This window comes from Triticum urartu, chromosome 3 (genome assembly GCF_003073215.2).
Source record: "Triticum urartu cultivar G1812 chromosome 3, Tu2.1, whole genome shotgun sequence".
NCBI lineage: Eukaryota > Viridiplantae > Streptophyta > Magnoliopsida > Poales > Poaceae > Triticum > Triticum urartu.
In genome coordinates, this window is record NC_053024.1 from 535,668,156 (window position 1) to 535,682,198 (window position 14,043).

The 14,043-nt window shown below is 42.8% G+C and overlaps 1 protein-coding gene across 3 annotated transcripts; it reads right to left on the reverse strand.

The window, feature by feature from the left end:
* Positions 1-442: 442 nt before the first annotated feature.
* LOC125544829 (pentatricopeptide repeat-containing protein At3g58590-like) lies at positions 443-4,422 on the reverse strand. 3 transcript variants are annotated; one of them, XR_007299724.1, is made up of 3 exons: positions 1,403-4,422; positions 892-1,283; positions 443-790 (listed from the first exon to the last, which is right to left on the reverse strand). XR_007299724.1 is itself a non-coding variant. In XM_048708599.1 (2 exons), exon 1 carries the CDS (start codon positions 4,194-4,196, stop codon positions 2,211-2,213), a length of 1,986 nt encoding a protein of 661 aa, XP_048564556.1. In that variant the 5' UTR covers positions 4,197-4,422; the 3' UTR covers positions 443-1,283; positions 2,187-2,210. The 3 variants fall into 3 exon arrangements, 1 of the variants encoding a protein (XP_048564556.1); XR_007299723.1 differs by having other exon boundaries at positions 443-1,283; XM_048708599.1 differs by having other exon boundaries at positions 443-1,283; positions 2,187-4,422.
* Positions 4,423-14,043: the final 9,621 nt, after the last annotated feature.

The following is a 14,043-nucleotide window of genomic DNA, read 5'->3' on the forward strand; positions in this document are numbered from 1 at the left end:
AATATAGACAAGATGGCATAAAATACTGAATCCTAGGGAAACTAAAACACACAAGTTAGTGATAGAAGCTGTTGGTAGCACCACAGTAAAAATGCAAGAATTTTTCTGTAGTATTAGGTGCATGGCATAGTTATCATAGAGACAAAGAAAATATCAATGTGGTGGGCTTAATGGGATTTTTTCTTTGAAATTGTATACAAAGTAGACCATAGGAAAAGTTCCTATGGTTTCTAATCCTAAGAAGGTAACAAGCTCTTTAGGAAAATTTCTACAGAATTGAGTCCTCCAGAATTCCTACGAAATTCTTTTGAACCAAACCAATGTTCACACCGAGAATCCAGTAAGCTCCGTGGAGGGAGAGCTCCTACCTTAGGTGTGCATTTTCCAGTCACAGAGAACAAATTGTGACGATATGCAGGTAGACATCAGTCAGTAGTCACAGTTGCAATCTGCATCAAGGTGTCGTACCAAGGACAATGCCAGTTTATCTGCCTACAATTCAGAGATACACTAAGTACCTTGCAACACGCATAAGATATGGCAGCAACCAAAATTAATCAGAATTTAAAATCGTTAGACATGTACTATCTAGTAAAGCTAGATCTTCCTTCAACTGTCAATCTTTGCAATCCCAGCTTGATACGGAGGTCATGATATCTCAGCCCACCAGCCATTGGATTAGATAATGCTTTGAATTCTTTGACCAGATCACCTTTATAGTACCAGGACAACAGTGCCTGGTCATCATTCAATTAGTAAACGCGAACCGTTGGAGCTACGTAGACAATGCCTAGTGGAATGAAAAGCAATAGCCAATATAAGCCCATGCTTCGGTATTATATAACCCATATTTTGCTACTAATGTGCATGCTTCGTCAAAAGCCTGTGTACCTCTGATAATTAGTTAATGCCTCTGTGCTGACTCGTACTTTATCATCTTTGCAACCGATTTGCCACAGCCTAACGACCTTGGCTGACTAATCCATGATGCTAAGAGGCGCCTCACAAGAACTTGTTTATGAAAAAGGAATCCACGTTTCAGATACTCATTGAGCAGGAAACACACCTGGTGACAGCAGCCTCACTATACTAATCATTATAAATGCATTGGTCTGGTATGATCATGCAGATCACCATCAATTAGATTCACAAGTCAAGCATAGTAAATAGGAGGGGATCTTACTGAACACGTTCCTGTCATTTTTCACATTTTCATAGGCTGCAAGTGGCTACCACACCTTGGTATTTCAAGAACAGCCTTTCTCCTTTTACTCTCCTTTTGCCTGTGAATTGAAACATTTCATTAGGTACAGAAAGTCAACCACCAAACCCAGTAGATTCCTAATGCTCAATAAACTTTATGCCATGAGATCATCTTCATTTCTCATATTCCATTTCTTACCTGAATAACTGAATTCAGTCACTGTACAATATTTCTTCAGATATTTCTAACTAGGTACACATTTCCATTTTTCTTTGTGGACCTTCACACCACCTTTGCAACTTTCACAAAGAATGACGACCAGTTTCAAATTCTAACTGCCAAAGTGAACATTTCATTGACCATATGGAGGTTGGATCTTTAAGGGCCACATATTCAGGTCAACTGGAATAGAAGCCATCCTTTTCTCCTCCTCCATGTTGCACAATTCTGACCATGAAGGTAACAACATGGACGCGGAACACCTCTTGCTAGTTTGCAACACCATGCAGAAAGAGCAAGGCATTTTCCTTCTGTAGTTAGCCACTAGATGATGACAGAACACAAAGCCAAACCAAAGGAACTATGGAAGGGAGCAAAGAAATGCCGACCCACAATGAACCACCAACCAGAAAAGATTCATCAAATGAGGACGTTTCCAATCAACACCCTTCATCATAGATATAATGGAGCGAACAAAAGAGGTGAAGTGGTTGATAAAGGTGCCCAGCAATCACATATCCTCCATTACTAGGTTGTTCAAACATATGAATTAAATGATACTCCCTCTGTAAACTAATATAAGAGCGTTTAGATCACTACTTTAGTATTCTAAACGCTCTTATATTAGTTTACGGAGGGAGTAGCTTACATTACTGTAACAATATCAACACTATGTGCAACCAAAATTCATTTGATATCTAGTATGGTCTAAATATTAATTTGGCAACAACCATTTTCTGAATTCATGTGAGAAAACACCCACCTCCATTGTTTACCAAGACCATCACTAGCTAAACACTTGAGTATCTAGCATGCCATATGTATTGCATCCTTGGATGAATGTGCGCCAAATAATAGTACTCGGGCGGAAAGGCATGCCTCTAATCACAGAGTCAGCTTGCTTTAAATGACCACACTTGCATAGCATGTCCACCACACAAATGTAATGCTCCATCCCAGCTTCAGTTGAGTAATCAGCTTCCATACGTTTGAATATCTCCATTCCCTCCTGCACAAGTCCTCCATGTCTACAAGCTGAAAGGACTGCCAGAATTGCTACCTTGTCAGGTTTGACAGCAGCCTCTTCCATAGCTTTAAACCATGCCAGGGCCTTACGAGAAAAACCGTTAAGTGCAAGGCCTGAAATCACAGCTGTCCATGAGATTACGTTCCTATCTTCCATTTCCTCAAAGGCTTTCAGACAGTCTTCAATTCTACCACATTTAGCATACATATCTAGCAACATATTATTAGTACGAGTGTCTGAGCACCCATAACTGGTCTTGGTGATTACCCCATGCACCAGCCTACCAAGAACAAGGCTGTTAACTTTTGTACAAATACTCAGCAAGCTCACAGCTACATAGTTATCAAAATGATGCCCCAAAATTCTCATCTGTCTGAAATGTCCAAAAGCTTCAGCATAATCACCATTCCTTGCACAAGCAGTAATAAGTATGCTCCATGAAATAGTATCACTCGTTTTCGGATGTAAGAGTAGCTCCTTGGTCTCTTGGTACATGTGAGCTCTATTATATGCCCCAGCTAAAACATTCATGGAGACATTACAGGAGTCAGGATCCAATGTAACTCCATAAGCGAGGGCATCAGAAACAAAGCCATGTGAGACATAGGAAGATATAATAGCACTTGAAACATAGTCATTACCGTCATAACCCAGTTTTATGACCAATGAGTGAATCTGATGCACATCCAACAGTGATGGATCCTTGAGCAAGGAAGAAAAGGTAAATTCATTTGGGCTAATCCCTGATTGCAACATATCTCTCAGAATCATAAACAGAGTTGGAAAATCACCATCTGACTTGATAGAAAGCAGAGCATTCCAACATGCAGTGCTCTTATGAGGAACCTCTTTGAGTACTTTAAGAGCGTCCCTCCTACCAACACATTTGTTGTAGAAATCAACCAGTGAAGTACTCACAAATACTGTCGTGTTGAGGTTATGCTTGATAGATTTGGCGTGAACAGACTTCCCATGCTCCTGTGCATTTATACTGGTGCCAGCGTAAAGAACACTGGAAAATGTAGTTTCATCTGGAGAAACACCCTGACGATGCATCGCTGAGAAAAGCTCAAAAGCTCTCCCTGGGAAGTTACTCCTAGCGAAAGCAGTGATCATTGTATTCCACGAAACCACATCTCTGAACATCAAACCATTAAATAGCTTCTCTGCCGCGCAAACTGTACCACGAGTACAGTAACAATTCAGCAACGAGTTAGCAACTGCCGAGAAGGAATCCATTGCGGTTTTGATGGCAAGCCCATGAACTGGGTCCGGTGACACAAGTGCAGGAAAGACCGCAACGAGAGAGCCTTCAGACAAGCCATCGCTGCTCCTCACGAGTTCCCTGAACCAAAACACGGCGTCCTGGACATGCCCATGCTGCGCGAACGAAGAGACGAGACAGTTCCAGGTGACGACGCTCCGTGCGGGCATTTCGCCGAACAGGTCGAGCGCCTCGCCGAACCGTCCGTGCCGCGCGAAGAAGCCCAGCAGCGCCGTCCCGGAGTACGGGCCGCTATGGAGCAGGCCGCGCTTGAGGATGTGCGGGTGCAGCTGCGCGGCGCGGCGGGGGCACACGGAGGGCGAGGAGAGGATCGGCGCGAAGGTGAACGCGGTCGGGGCGACGCCCGCGGCGAGCATGCGCGCGAGCAGCGAGAAGGCGTCGGCCGCGCGGCCGGCGCGGGCGCGGGAGGCGATGAGGGAGTTGAAGAGGGAAGGGGGCAGCGGCGGGTCCGGGTTCGGCATTCCGTCGTGCGGGAGGTGGGCATGGCGTGAGGCGAGCAGAGGACCGATCGACCGAGGCCGTCGAGTCGGGCGGGAGTCGGGAGAACGGGCGGCTGCGATGGTGAATGCGAGCTGTGTTGGCGTGGAGGGGGTTCAACTGTGGCTGGCCGGAGTGGAACAAGTTGGTGGAAGTTGGCCTCTCCGGCTCCGGCCGCCGAGGGCAAGGGAAGAGCGCTGGAGAAGAGGACCGCCGGAAAATGCTATTTGACGCTGAAGCGGCCAAACATAGCTCTGTTCATACGCAGAGCTATGGGCCGGTTTTGTTCTTTTTATTCCTTTTCTGTTTCTTTTTTTCCTGTTCCTTATTTTACTTTTCCCTTTTTTTCATTAAAAAACGTGCTTTTTAAGGAAATCCCATGAACATTTTTAAATTCAGGAAGTTTTTTTTATTTCGTAAACTTTTTTCAATCCGTGAAATTTTTTAAATACATGGAATTATTTTCAAATTCAAGAAAATCCTAAACATTTTCCAAAATTTTGAACTTTTTTCTTCAAATTCATGTTCTCTAACTCGAAATCATTAGTTGAGGAGTACTCGTTACAAAGATCACTCCCTTCTCCCCATGTTGCGACAAGTGGCGCGCTGCATGTGCGTCACTTGTCACAACCTGGGAGTTTTTTCTTTTTTCGTAGATCCGTTTATTCAAAATGTTTTATCTCTTAAACCGTGCGTCCAAATCTCAAACCGTTTTCACCGTTGGATTCCTCGCGTCGAGATCTTCAAAACTATATCCCATGTTGATAGGTTTTTGACGAACTTTTTTTTCACCAAAAAAACCAGACGAAAAAACCGAACCAGGAGCACGGGTTTTTTCTCTTTTCAAAAGAGGCATGCCCGTGCCTCTTGCGAAAGCACAACTGTGCCTCTCGCGGAAGCAAAAAAGAAACATAAAACACGTTTTTTCCCGTTTCCGAGAGGCACGGCCATGACTCTCATGAAATCACAACCGTGCCTCTCGCGAAAGCAAAACCATGCCTCTCGCGGAAGAAAAAAAATAAAAAATGCGTTTTTTTCGAAAGCACAACCATGCCTTTCACGGAAGTAAAACCGTGCCTCTCACGAAAGGAAAAAAACAGAAATTACTTTTTTTTCGTTTCCGAGAGGCACGGCCGTGACTCTCGCGAAAGCACAACCGTGCCTCTCGCGGAAGCAAAACCGTGCCTCTTGCGGAAGGAAAAGAAACAGAAAACGCGTTTCTTTTTGTTTCTGAAAGGCACGGCTGTGACCCTCACGAAAGCAAAACCGTGCCTCTCGTGGAAGAAAAAAAATAGAAAACGCATTTTTTTCGTTTTCGAAAGGCCGTGACTCTCGCGAAAGCACAAACATGCCTCTCGCGGAAGCAAAACCGTGACTCTCGTGAAAGAAAAAAAAACGTGTTTTTTTCGTGCAATTTTTTTTGAATTTTTTTGACCCAAAAGCTAAGGAAAACCGAATCGTCGAAAAAACCCGAAAAGGCGATTTAAAAAGTCGAAAACGTGTGCGGAAAAAAAATAAAAAATCGAAGGGAGCGTCCAGAGCGCACACGTGACGGTCGGCTGAAAGCGCGCCACGTGACGCTGATCGTTGCGAGGCTCCCGAAAAAGGGCTCGTTAACTAATTGCTCTCTTTCTAACTTAAGAAGCTTTCCAACTAATAAAAAACATTTATCTGCTGGCTGGAGAGGCTTCGAGCGAGCACTGGCCACTATTTAGGCGCCATAAGCATCAAATAAGAGCTCGCAGAACCGCCATCCCAGTGACTGGTGTATCTTTGGACTTTGGAGGCCCATGGAGGCGTCCTTTCCCCCATATTGGGCTCTAATTTGTTGGGTCAGGCCATGGACCCAATTTCTTTAAAATTTATACGATGTTGTACTTATTTAAACTGAAATTACTACTTGAGGGGTACCTTTTGCAAAGGTCACTCTCACCTCCTCTCGTTGTGACAAGTGACGCATTACATGTGTGTCACTTGTCGCAATTAGACGGTTTTGGTGGGATGAAATCCCACCGGAGAGAGGGTGGGTTTATTTGTCTTTTTTTGTAGATTAGGTTTTCAAAGTGATTTGTCTCTCGAACGGTGCGTCCAAATCGTAAACCGTTTTCACTATTGTGTTTTGCGTGTCAAAACTCGACTCCATGTTGATAGATTTGAAGAACTTTTTTTGATCAAAATACATGCTCTAAAACTATACTAACACGTCCTTCAAAACTTGTACTAACTGGCTTCACTTTTTGTGGGGAAGCATAGTTGTGGTTATATAGTTTTGCTTTCACGCGAGAACAACAACTGTGCTTCACTATCAGGGAAGTACACTTGTGTTTTTTCACGCGAGCAGCACATTTGTGCTTTCACACAAGAAGTGCAATTGTGCTTTCCCGCGGAGCCACAACTCTGCTCCGAGCTCGTGACAGGTAAGAGAAAACAAAGAAACAAAAAACCAGGAAAACCCAAAAACCAAAAAACCAAGAAAAACACAAAAATGAAGAAATGAAGAAAAAATGTTGCGTTGTGGAAGCAGCCAGCACATGCCACATGGTGGCGCTTGGACGGGCCACATGGCATGCTGGGCCAGTCCCGTGCTAGCAAAAGTGCCCCACACAAGGGGCACCCTTCAATTAGTTGTTCCCTATTAAAACATATTTGTACAAAATAGTTATAAATTGAAATTTTGGTTCAAAATATATTGATTACTTAAACTTTGCTAGAAAACCTAATTCATATTGTACTATTAGTGTGGGGAGAAAGAGTATCTAGCTAGGGACATACTTTGATGAAAACGAGAGAGTAAGCATTGATCCTGTATCTAACACACTATACCCTAAAGTAACTGTATTCACTAAATCATGCATTCTATATTGTATATCAAATAAGATTTTTTTTGGGCATTTTGGTTGTTTAATATGGTGAAAATGCATCTCTTAGATAATCTTACCGAGGTTTTGATGCTTTATAACAGAACCATTGAGCGAACTAACATTTTTATTGAATATTTAAGATTAGCCAATGGCTTTAAAGTGGAACATCAAACTTGATGAAAGATCCGAAACCCAAAGTCCTAGAGAAACCACTCTACCCATCTCAATTCTCAATTTCACTAGATTAGGGTGCATTAGATGTTCAATACTATTGTGTCAACTAGCAAGGTGCACCCAAAAAGCACTTTATCCGGGCATCTAGGTGAGTTTTGTGTGTGCAGCCACATTTACCTTTCTCCCTGCGGATATTAGCTGGTGGTACTGCAGGGTATAAGAAGTTTTAAAAATATATTCTTGAGAGAATAGTGTTCCACATTTTGAACAACAGAGTTATGACCGGCTACAAGATAAATAAAATTGAAAGACCAAAGGCCTATCTTAGGGCATCTTCAAGGGTATGTATCTAATTACATCCTCTGCTTGAATGTGAACGTCCCTACTTGTCTAGATTTTTAGTGGTACCCAAGAGCGTCCCTTACTTGTTTGATTTTTTGTCAAACTGAAATTTTCACATTTTCAACATTCAACAACAATTCAATGATAGATATAGCGTGCATTCAACAACAACAAAAATCAAAAATTATGCATGACAAACAATTCAACAAAAGTTCATAATACATATTCAATAGACTGAGTGAATCGATGTTCACCACGATTTCCATGGCGCACATTGATGTTGCTATGCATCATGCGAACCCACTTCGCCGCATTCGCATACATGATGCTAGTGTCGATTGATGCCCTCTTTGCAACAATGTTCTCAAGTTCTCAAGTTCAACCTTTTTTGATTGTATCTTCATGAATTCTTGGAACCTCTCTTCCTTCTTTATTTTATTTTTGCACTTGGTATCTATTTGTTGGACATGATGGTCCTAGCATGGGGATGGGTGGGGGTTCGGGTGAGGTCCAGGTGGGGATGGGGTGTCCATACCTACGTAGCGAACAATTCAGATGTCCACCATTTATGCCCTTCATTTGACACGAGAGTGGGGGATTCTGGATAGTCCGGGCAATTAGGGGAGCCCCTTTGATTATTTATTTTTGTCGGAAAACACAAGAGAAAAGGGGAGCATCTTTTTTTAAAGCACAACACATGCATAGACGCGCACAAATTCACACTACCCCTATAAGCATCTCATAGTTGACGGACACATTTTACCACTCAAACATAACATCGGTAAGCTTAAAATAAACCCAGGAAACATGTGTGTACCCGAGTCTAGTTTGTAACTTGAACTCGGATGGATTGATCCCACACAAGAATCTAACCATCTGAAGTATACTTAGTTTGTGCTCGGGGTACAAGAAGAGGGAGGGTTATTGGAACCGGGCTCGGCCTCTTAAATTAATTATCTTTTCACCAAGGAGTGAGTACAACCATACATCTATATCAAAGTTCCACACTGCGTATCTTATCTATCTATCCTTAAGGGCAGCAATACAATATTGTGCACAGTAAACTATCATCAGTATCTTTGATCATATCACATAGCCATTATGAAAATGCCGTCCTACTATCCAGTGAATATTAATTATGAAATGCACGGGAAGGCGTAAGTTCGGGGACGGCTTGACCAGTCTCTTGCTAGCTAGCTTAATAGGCCATTAGTTGTTACTTTTTTTTTGAGGGAAAGTTGTTACTTTGTTGGGCTACAAAACCTCGCTATCTTGCTGGGCCATGTATGTTTTCGCGGCAAACGGACAATGGCCGGTGCAATCGGCCATTCAAAACCTCACCTTTTGTTTCTATCATCTTATCACCCTAATTCCAATCTTAAATTTTTTTTTGGCCACACCTAATTCTGCCATGCATGCATCAAGATAGCTGCATTTATGCTTCTGTAGATAGCGGAGTAACATGCACTCATGCTGCATCTTCTTAAATGATGCTGTCAGTTGGCAGATCAATGCAGGCTACTAGCTAGTGGACGCTCTTTTGTGTTCTTTTTAGCCGACCTGGTAGTACAAACAGTGCAATGTTGATGTTGTTGTCCTCGCTAATGTTAGGTAGCCTGATTGTATACACATTGGCGATGCTCCTGATACGGATGAGGATATGCTAGACATGGAGAATTTGGGCGACACATTGGCGACGGGATTATATAGAACTGGTTTTTAGCCAATTTTTAGTAAAATCGGTTTTATCAATTGTTATATGTGTAACCAGCTTATGAAAAAAGATGTTTGGACTAGAAAAAACTTAGGATCAATTTGTCACGTTCCTTGCTTGGTTTGGATAGGCTTTTCGCCCACATGCATCAACGAGTTTGTTGAGAAAAGGACGGGCGTAGAGAAAAAGTTAGCGTCGAGTATATGCATATTGCGTTTTTAGAAAAACAACTAATCTTCATTTTTCCATATACCCGAAATCTTGGATTATGGAAAACCAGATTTTCTATATTCACGGATTAGATAGAGTTGCCAAACAGGATTTTAGTTTGTTATGTCATTTTCCTAATTTGTGGAGAACCAGTTCTCTACATATCACGTATCCAAACAACGCGTAAGGGATGGAAACAAGATTGCTAATGGGGTCTGTGCCCCTAGCGTGTCCGGCCCCGAAGGTGCGTGGGAACCCACAGGCAGCCCCTGGACCTTCCCTTTTGCAGGAGTTCATCCCTCATAAAGTTGCCTTCGCCTGATGTTTTCCAGATTTATTTAGTTTGGGAAGGTCCTGGAATCACCAACACAAAAGAATGCAATTCTGCCCTTTGAAAATTTATTAGTAGGTTGGTCAAAAAATTATAAAGTATTGCATAAAATGATAAGAAATATGCAAGAAAAGTTAGAAAGTTATAGATACGGATGCATCAAGGCTCAAGACAAAAGGGTGTGTACCAAAAAAGTGGGGCAACAATCGAGGTCAGAGCAAGACGCGAGTGCAAAAAGGCCAGGTATTTCGGTGTTGTCGATGTTCTGAGTCTCACAGTATCGTCGAATGACGACTAATTTGTTTAGAGGGGATGCAAGTGGTGGATCGAGATGGTAGCACACAAAACACGTGATCTACCTAGGTTCAGACCCTCCCTGCTGAGGTAACACCCTAGTCCTGTCTGCTTGGGTTGCATTGCTCGAGTGCTCACCGATAATCAGGAAGATCACTCGAGATTTTGTCTTGGGTGTGACAGCCGAGGAGGAGGAAGGGGCAGGTGGAAACCCTAGCACTAGATGGCCCTAGAGAATCTTGGACCCCCCCCCCCCCCGAGAGTTGTCGTAACTTGCCTTATATACCTAGCCGAGCTACGGTTACATGATTCAGGCCATACTAAAGGTGGGCTCCTGCCACCAGGTTGAGTCGGACCCTGTTATGCCCTAGTAGGTTAGTGCTGCCTTGACTCCCAAGCAGACGTGGCATCCACCTTTTCACCTAGGCGTGATTGGCTGATTCTCATGCTCGGAGATAACTTTGGCAGCCCTTTGCCTGGCTAGTAGTACCCAAGTGTCATATCCTTGTCAGGCATGGTCGGAGAGATTTGGGAACTTGACTACATCATAAACAAGATCCTCCATGTTCCGTGTTTGATAGGTGAAAGATGTTGATTTCAATATTCAAGATCACGACCTCTCTGCGGTGGTTTTACCTCCACCGACCACTAGTGTGTCTAAGCAAGTCAAATAGACCCCTCCAAAAGATGAGCTATGTGCATTGGACGAAGTATGTTATTTAGTTGTAGTATGATTACATTTAGTTGAAGTATGCCATTATTGTATATTGATCATCATTGTAAATGTTGCTTATACTAAGAAAAATGAGAGCGGAATTGCCGAGGTGACAAAGAAAGATGTGCCAGATGGCGCCAAATAAAAAGTAAAAGTAAATAATGATGAGTGAGAGAAGGAGCAACACCACTTTTCTCTGTAAGAAACATAAAGTTTATTGCACCGATGAATTTACTTCATTGCATTGTAAATTTATTTTTTTAAATAGCTTCATGGCATCATCATACTACATGGGGAACGTATCTTATAGGACTTGGCTTGTATATTTACTCTAATGATGAGCCCTCAAGTTGTTTAGGTCTTTGTGAGCAACCAAGTTAGATGCACCACACTTAGGCCATTGGAGAGATCCTTAGTCACTTTTGTATGAATGCACACATACAATATGGTAACACTATAGTATGTTATGATAAAAGATGGAGGGATGCAGGAATGAAAAAAAAAACTCACGGGTTTAGAGTTATATGATCTATGGGAGTATGATGAGCCTATAACTTAAATCTAGGGTTGGGTTTACCTTAAAAAAATCAATAGATAGTCGTGTTGGTCATTGGGAATTCAATCATAAGTACATGTGTTGTTTAACCACACTGTGAGATAATCCTGAGGTAAGATTGTACATAAATCACATTGGTAGAATAGTGAGATGCATATTTTACACTGTCTCTAGACTTTGTCCATAAAATATGGGAAGAAGTTACATAAACACCTATCAACTTAAGTTCTAGTAAAGTAGACAATGTAAGTTCATAGAGGTTGTGTAAGTGGCATGCATGACTGGAGAGGATAGAAGGCCAACCTACTTGCTCCTTAGGTGTTTGACAGTCATTACTTCCACATCCATATTGAAAGTGCTACAATAATCTCTTCCATTTGAGGGTATCAACCGGACCTTCTAACATGAGCCCTATAAACTTCATGGTCTTCTCAAAATGGGCCTATGTACTCCCACAAGCCTGGTAATGCCATTGGAGACATGCACAATTTTGACATATGGAAACCTTAAAGAAGTGTTCGAAGAGATAGAGCATGAATATGTTGTTTAGCTTATGACTGACAATGGGTTAGACTTCAAGAAAGCTTGTCTTCAACATGTTGCATAGTATCCTCATATTCCATGGCAGTCTTCTATGGTTCATACAGTTAACCTCATTTGAAGAGATTGGATGGTTTTCAGAGATTGATGCGGTATAAGCGGATCTCTGGATCATTGTGAAATTATTCTACTTTGCGTGCTAAATACATAAGTAAATTGGTACAAAGTTGGTGTGACCTACCACCACAAGATTTTAAACTAACTTTATGATCCCACGAAGCTTCTGAGATAAGCAATAGAAATTCAAGCGTGGATGACATCTCGGGAGTGGACAAAAAGTAGTTAAGAGTTGAGAGCTTGGTTATGTCTACACATGCGCTTGCTTGATAAGTGGAAATATAGTACTTGGATTTCAGAAGTGGTGGTGTGGTGCTTCTCTTTTCCATCATATAGACATTTCATGCTTCCTACCAACTTATACACATTCGGATCTCCGGCAGAGGTGATTGGGTCTTGATACGGTGGTGAAACTGGTGTGGTGGATGATCGGTTCTGGTGTTGTTAGTAGTAGTCGGTGTGGGCTCTGATCAGGCTTTACTTGTCGGCAAGGTCAACACTCCTCGATCTAGAGTGTGAGAACAAGGGCCCTTAAACGTGTCTTGCTAGGCATCGTAGCATGGTCTGATAAGCGTTCGATGACGTTGGCACACTTCCCTCTTGTTTCTAATGTTGCTTCATGTCCCAGCCCTTCTTCTCATGCGCTTGTCGATGTGGTATCAAGTTGTTGGTCCTATGTTTGAGCTTCATGGTCCTTGCTGTGTCGAGCACCACTTTGTCCCTTTGTCGATGGCCCTCATAGGCCAGTCGGTGGCCTAATGTTGCCCCTGGATAGAAGCCTTGAATGGGCTCATCACTAGTGCACAGGGTCGCCCGGTGAGCTGATGTTGCGGCTCGCGGTGGGTTGCATGTGGGATTGTTTGTTGGTACTTGCTTAGTGTAGTTTGTTACCATCTTCATGTGCCAGCTTGATCTTTGACGATCAAGCAAAGACAAAAAGGATTACCTCAATACCTTGTATATATCGTTGTGGACATTTGACTTTATTAATTTAAAAATAAGAGCAAGTGAGGACATCAGAAGCACAACTGCATGCATGCTCACTTCGAAGGGAGAATACTAAGCGGATATACTCATGATTTCATGGGGAATTTCTCTCTTTCCGGGTACTTCATTTTCGCGGGGCGCCCGCACACGGCCACACCTATGCACACAATGTGCATAGGAATTTATCTGTGGTCTACGCTCACTTCGAAGTTCTAACATGTGGTAATATGTGTTCATGGGTGTCGTCCTTGTAGAAAAAGTTTAAGCTTTTCTTTTTCTAACACACTGTCCTTACGGGAGTTAACCCCATGCATAGATTATCTTCATAACTTTCCAACAGTATCTCCCATATTATTTCAGTGCATACGCACGCGGACGCCAAAACTTTATATTCATATACTTCTACCGAAAGATGGATTTTCCACAAACGATGCAAATCCCTTCCGGCTAAACTAGGTCATCACAGTACATCCGAATCAGAAAGAATACGAATTGCACCCATCAACATCCTACCAACAGCAGCAAAGCAGGACTAGAATATGCAGCCTTGCCCCTTTCCGGCCAATCAAACTTGGTCGATATGAAAGAAACGCACAGCATATGCATATGATAATAGAGTACGTCATTGGAGGATTTGAAATGGACCGGTTAGCAGTCAACTAGTGTTAGACATCTTGAAGGGCCGTCCAACTCCAACCGCTGCTGGAGATCGCAGCATAGGCATGCAGGATGATATGCCCGTACGTACCGGCCGAACTGGCCGACAAATCTGCTCGCCGATAGGCCGCCCCGGAGAAAACGAATTAAACGGACGGCACCAGCTCCGGCCGATCGATTTGATTAAGACTTGGAAAAGCAAAGCGATCCATGGCCTGAATGAAGAGCCGCCGATACCAACTGGCCGGAGTATTTTTCCATCCCGCTTTTACCTTTTCGTCGAGGACCTGTAGTGTATAGAGATTGTGACGACGCACGTCGCGATGCGGTGAC